Here is a 6,925-nt window from a genome sequence, read left to right as displayed (position 1 = left end):
TATATTATTATAGTATATGTATATATATATATATATACGTTTGTGTATGTACATGTTTATTTGATTTTATATGTTTATGTGTATGCGTGTGCATATGTAGGTAGATGTATGTTTTTAATTGTGTTTTGTTTGTGTATATAATTTTATCTGTATGTGTGTATGTGCGTATATTTTTGTATATGTGTACACACATGAACACAAACTCACATACACACACACGCACACCCAACAACGCACACATGCATGCACATAAATATACCATACACATACACATGCATTCATACACACACATACGTACACACGTAACCACGCATATATGCACACATAAACACACATATACACACTCATATACGTATGTGTGCGTGTATGATTGTATTTATGCTTGTATGTGTATACGTGTGTGTATGTATGTTTGTGTATGTGCATGTAGATGTATATATGTATGTACATATTTGTGTTGTGTATACGTATATGTGTATGTATATATGTTTATGTTTATGCGTATGTGCTTTTGCACATTTTCATCTGTACGTATATGTGGATGTGTATGCCTGTGCATATGTGTTTGTATGGTATATTTGTGTATATTTGTATGGTGTTTATGTGTGTATATGTATGTGTGTATGTATGTATGTGTATACGATGTGAGCGTGTGTTTTGTGTGTGTGTGTATGCGTATGTATGTCCATTGGTGTGTATAGATGTGAGTATGTGTATACGTGGATGTGGGCGTGTATGTGTATATGCGTGTTTTGTGTGTGTGTATGCGTATGTATGTCCATTGGTGTGTATAAATGTGAGTATGTGTATACGTGGATGTGGGCGTGTATGTGTTAATGTGTGTATACAGATGTGGGTATGTGTATGTATGTGTGCGTACACGTGTGTGTGTTGCAAGTACGAGTAATATATATATAAAGATCACAAATCGTCCTTTTCTTATGCGCAAGCCGCAACAGCGCAAGCATAGCTTCCTGTTCTATTTAGGAGACTTTGGCGCAAGCCCAGCGCAAGCATAGCTTCCTGTTCTATTTAGGAGACTTTGGCGCAAGCCGGAGTTAGGTAAAATTGTGAAATACTGAGCCATACATAGCTTCCTAAAAATAAGATAGGAGGATGTGACTTAGCAGGTAGAAAAGAAAAATTATATTTAAATGCAGCAAAACAGCATATCATTTTAGGTTCGATCATAAGATTGCGATTGCTAATTGGTACCATCTGGACGTTCGGATTGAACAGAATAATGGCCAATTATAAGTTCTGGTGATCTCGCTAATCTACTGCGGTCAAAAAAAAAATGAAAAAGGCACACGCTCGTGTGACGTGTGGTCCTGGACCTGTGGTCTGGAGGTGGACTGAGTGGTGATCTCCGGAAGCTCTCTAACTCTCTCTCTCTCTTCTCTAGTAGAGACTCTAGCCTATAATAATTACAACGTCTTGATCAATCTCTGAAAGATGCAATCTGCAACCTGCAATAGTGCAATCAGCATTTCAGCAATCTGCAAATTTTTTTATTAAAAACATAGAAAGGAGGTATTGTACTGCAATTTTGGCATTTGGTACCAGTGTATTTTTTAGTTTTTGCAACAAAATGGTAGTTTTTTTTTGTTATATTTTCAGAAGGCTATGAGCCACGCGGCTATGGTTTGTTTTGTAAAAAAACATCTGTGACCACTGACCAGTGACAACTGAGGTACCAGTAACATAATTAAATGCTATGCTTCCTGAAAGCACTAGCACTTCGTTGACTAGGCTCGGTACTGAGTACTGACCACAGACCCACTGTCACCAACTCATCACTCACCAGTGGGTATTGGGTGCTCGGGCCTCGGCTCTGCAACTTGTATCTGACCGTCACAGTAAAAAAAAAGGCATTTGTCAAGTTGACATATCTTTCGGTTATATTACTGCCGGATATATTTCTGGCCGATCCAAACGAATGTAAGCCACAAGGTTTTTACCTTACTCTCCTGGGGAGTTGCGGGTCTAAAACACTACATAACCATATTTATCTATAAAGACAAAAGGCATAAATAGTCGCATAGAGATGGTTCTAACTGTGTGTAATTGTGTACATTGATCTGTGTGCGTATATTTATACATTTGAATCCTGACTATGTACATACTGCGTGCTTTTGTGATGAAGAACCCAAACGTTGGTGACTATTGCTAACTTGCTAAAACTTAGTGGCCTGCGTGGCCTAGATTTGAGATATATGATAGAAATAACACATGTTTGATTGATATCATGCTTGTGTTAAAAAAATGTACTCAACCCAATTAAAATCTCAATATATTGTGGAATATGTAGTGTGCAACATAGCCTTCTTGTCTCATTTTTAGAAGGCTATGTATGTATATAGTGAAAAATCATAGCATCTGTGCAAATGAAAGGAACATCAATCAAAGTGGACAATTAGAACGTGGACAAGATGCGAAGACCCACTGTACATATATACTCTGACGTCTGACCTCTGCAAATACACATTATTTACGATACTAATATTTTTATTAAAAAAACAAAACAAAACAAAAGCAACATAAGCATGACTTTTCTGTTTGATTGTATTGTATTTAAAAAAAAACCAATATCATATTTTCGTGTATTTTTTTGTAATTTCAGAAGGCTAAAATATAATTTTAGTTTTTATATGTAGCCCTCTCAGTCTCTCTTGAATCTTTTTGTGTAAAATATTATATTTTTATGTATTTACTCTCGCTCTTTATGTATTTACTCTCACTCTGGCGATCTCTCTCCTTTTTCAAAACAAAAATTCTTTATGCAAATACATCTTTTTTTAATTCATTCCCCAGATACCGTACACTACATAGAGAGGAAATAACTTTTTGTTTTTACAAAATACACAAACAAACAAGATTTGTTTTTAAAAATACATATAGAGAGCTGGCCAAAGAATAAAGTTTTTTTCTATGTACAATTGCAAATACAGTCATCGGCGCCGAATATAAATATTTTGAAAAATTTATGTCGCTATACATACGAGTATTTATGTGACTATGAGTATGTTCGGGCTTCGGCTTTTTATTTTTTTAATTTTTTTTAATTACATAGCAAAGAGTATGCACTATGCAAACTGCTCAAAAAAGAACATAGCTCTAAAGTTGTCATTCATATTTATAGAAATAAATTGGAATATCATCTCTTGATGGGGGTCTTTTTGCAGGCCTATTTTCTATAAGATACACCAAATAGTATCTTTCTCTGAGAGCGAGAGACTTGAAGTCTGAAGAGAGAGTCATAAATACTGATGAATAAATAAGGGCTTGAGGGGCTATTTTTAAAGATAAAATAATACTCTTTTTTTGATTTGTTTACAAAAATAGCAAATGTGCAAAGTGATTTTTTTTAAATTTTGCAACGTAAATAGGTACAGTGAGTGCTATGTCAGTGTCCAGTTGTCCAGTGGCCGTGGTCCGTCGTCCGCGTGACGTACACTGTACTTCCACAGTTTACACTTTCAGAGTTCGGAGTTCCAGAGTACTACCGGGCGTCGAACACAGAGTCTTTCTTCACTCTTCAGACAACTTCAGACTACACACCGACTGCCGGCCAGGCACACGTGATTGATATTTCATTAATAAACACAATGGTGATAAAGAGATAAACAAATAGCCTCATAAACGAACGATTTTAAGAGGCTATGAGATAAAATCAAATCAAATCACCAGCATTGTTGTTAGCGCTCCTTTCTCATTTCGCATTTCGGTTCAAATATGTGCAGATAAAATACCACTTACCACTTACCAGTGACCATTTTTTTAATCGGGTCGATGTCTCAACACTCGACACTCGACAGTCACACGAGTCACGGCTCTCGTGAAGTCTCGTCGCTCGACTCTCGTGAACTGCTATTACTCGCGTGGATTCAAGTCTCAAGTTCTTATTCCCCGATTTCGAGTTTAAAATATAGTACAAAAAATACTAGTAGAGCGAGTGGTTTCACACAATATTTAAAAAAAAATAATATAGATAAATACATAAATTTATATATATATATATATAAAATTCAGACGCAATTAATACCAAACTACAGGGATATACATAATCACTTTAATAGAATGTATGGCATGATTCCCTCGCCAAATCCACTGGATGTCGTTTCGGCTCTACGTATTCAAAACGAAGAGCCCATTCCCAGCAAAGTCGAGGACGGATCACCTTCTGCTGAGTACGCGGTCGAATTGGACAGGAGTATGTACTATGGCAATGACATAGTCTCTGGTAATGTCAGAGTGAGCACCAAGATTGATATACTCGTACCTCGAGTAAAAGTGGCAGTTGTGTGCACCTTCAGGTTAAACCTGCCTTTCGTGGCTTACGGTAGCAATGCCTGTCGGAAGGTTCATATCTGTTCGAAAGTTCTTTGCAGGGATTTGATAGTTGAGGCGGGTAGCACCTCGATACCATTTTCATTTCATCTGCCGTCGGAGATGCCTTCATCTATGACTCATGGGTTTTGTAGTATTACGTGGGACGTGCGACTGTTTCATGTGAGCGAAAACAGCCCTAAGGTACTGGCCTATAAGAAATTCAAGACCACAGCTCTGTATTATGCCCACACGAACTCGCCACCGAGAGTGCAGTATGAATCGCCATGTCCTTCAACCGGTCAGCACCAACTGAGAGCCGAACTTAGCCTCTCCAGGGACGTTTATAGATGTAATGAGCCTGTTGACTTTACAGTTGTACTACACAAGCTAAACAAGCACATCAAAGTGAAAAGTATACGTGCCAAAATCATCCAGAAAGTGGTTGTAGAGAAATCAGTCGACAGCAGCGAAACGAACTGTACAGTTGATGAAAGTTGTTTTCGCTACAAGGCCTGTAAATCTAAATGGATTGCAGTCACCACTGGAATTGCTTCTACCCATTCATCGTGTTTGATACCAAAATCAGCTTGCAATCCCAATTTTAAATTAGCGACGAACACATACAAGGGTGATGAGGATGCGACAATTTCACTTTCACCCTCGATCTGTCTCGCAGATTCACACGGCAAAAATCACTTTACAGTGTCATATGCTGTGCAAGTGGAGATAAAGGTGAAGGGCTCGGCAAATGTGCTTTTATGCGTGCCGTTTTCATTGCAAAGCAGTCATGTTGTGCTGGACGATCTAGCGCCGAGCAGGCTCGGAGTCGATCTTCTGGACTTCTATTCTTTTCCTGTACCAATAGAGCAACCGCCTGAATACCAACATCATGAGAATCTGTCGGTCGGTTCCTATACATCCTTACGCCGAGATTCTGTCAATAGTGTTTTCTGTGCCAAGGTTCGCGAAGTCGAAAGGGAATCTTCGGTAGCTGAGGAGGATTGTAAATCTGACCCGAAGTGCAGAGACAAGAAGACAGACATTCATACATTTCCAAGAATGTTGTCGCCAGCACGCGATAAACAAATCTCTAGTAAATCAGCCAAGCTCGATAGGACAACTGAAAGTCAGAGAAAAGCTGCAAATCCAACAAATTACTTTGCACACATGTGTCCCGGTATATATTAGTTGTTCTGGTACCGTTCTGACTGCCCGAATCTACATTCGAAATATATGATAGTTAATAAACAGAGTAGAAGTTGACGATATGTACGCGACCACTACCTTACGGGAGTGTTTGGAGTCACGAAGAGCGCTGGTACGCGGTGGCAGGCATGCAATACTGCGCACCTCAAGATATTCTTGTGATCCTATTTCAATATCTCATTAGTAAGAGCAACATGTTCAAAAAAATATCCGGTTGTGAAGGTGACGTAGTCGTGGTATATTGCTCTGTCAAGAACAGTTAAATCGTGATCTATTTTGCACGAAAAGTGACTTATTAAAACAGTAAAGCGAGAGTAGTATTGAGTATTACAAATATGTGATAAAAAAAATGACATCGTTATTACCTATTTATTTGCACATAAATATGTATCAAATATCAAACAATAATGTAAATAGATCAGGACTCGGGTATGTAAGTATTTATGTATTTATTTTATATTGTACATCAAGAGACCTGAAAACATATACATAAAAAATAAATAAAAAATTGCACATTTCAAGATAACTCGATAAGCGCGACTCTAAAAAATCCTATTTATCAAAACAATCATATGTAGGCTTCATACATGGCGTCATTGCGCTCCTAGAAATTGAACAAACAATTCAGGGTGCTCAATATCATCATAAGATGTCCTTCACCACTCATTGTGTTGTATGTATTGAATATGAGGCCTCCAGCATATGCGCCACCTGCGTATGAATCGGAAACCCAATCTCAAAGCGAATTAGCTGACGGCAGCGAATGCGTGCATCAACTTGTACCAAACTCAAATACTTATGTACCGTCTTCAGTAACCCCCCAGAATTTAAGAGCGCAAAATATCAGCACACATATTTCACAATCCACACATAATAATACATCGCAGACAAACTACCAGTCGCCTAGGTATGAAATTGACGCCGCCAACTCTATGAAGGCTAGACGTTCCAGTCTGGAGAGTGATAATCAAAGCAATATGGCTCCCGTAACGTTCACTAACCTATATCCTGCAGCCCAGGTATGTGAAAGTGTGACTTGCAGATTTATACCAAGCAATACTGGGGTCTATACGAGTGTACCTGTGGCCTACACCAAACAAGATAGCTTTGGTAGTTCTACTCTAAACAGAGAGATATGATTATGTAACCACCTGAAATATACAGTAATTTAAGTTTTCGTAGTTCTGCATGATTTGTGATCGTACCCACCAAACATATATATAGTGAAACTTTGAATTTGAATACATATCTTTATATGAATAAGTATATGCATAAAGTATAAGTATTCTGTTTATATACAGTACATATATATATATATATATATATATATATATATATATATATATATATATATATATAGTAGTAGTAGGTAGGTAGTATATATATA

The 6,925-nt window shown here is 37.6% G+C and overlaps 1 protein-coding gene across 1 annotated transcript; it reads left to right on the top strand.

Annotated features, from left to right (window-relative positions):
- Window positions 1–3,935: 3,935 nt before the first annotated feature.
- On the top strand, window positions 3,936–6,052 carry SARC_07222 (hypothetical protein). The gene has a single exon (XM_014298842.1). It carries the CDS (start codon window positions 4,081–4,083, stop codon window positions 5,518–5,520), a length of 1,440 nt encoding a protein of 479 aa, XP_014154317.1. The 5' UTR covers window positions 3,936–4,080; the 3' UTR covers window positions 5,521–6,052.
- Window positions 6,053–6,925: the final 873 nt, after the last annotated feature.

The sequence above is a fragment of the Sphaeroforma arctica genome, assembly GCF_001186125.1.
Source record: "Sphaeroforma arctica JP610 unplaced genomic scaffold supercont1.558, whole genome shotgun sequence".
NCBI lineage: Eukaryota > Ichthyosporea > Ichthyophonida > Sphaeroforma > Sphaeroforma arctica.
This window is presented reverse-complemented; position numbering and strand designations above follow the sequence as displayed.

What these genes read in the sequence shown, in the direction of transcription:
- SARC_07222 (XM_014298842.1), top strand. Translation starts at nt 4,081, where the DNA reads ATGTATGGCATGATTCCCTCGCCAAATCCACTGGATGTCGTTTCGGCT.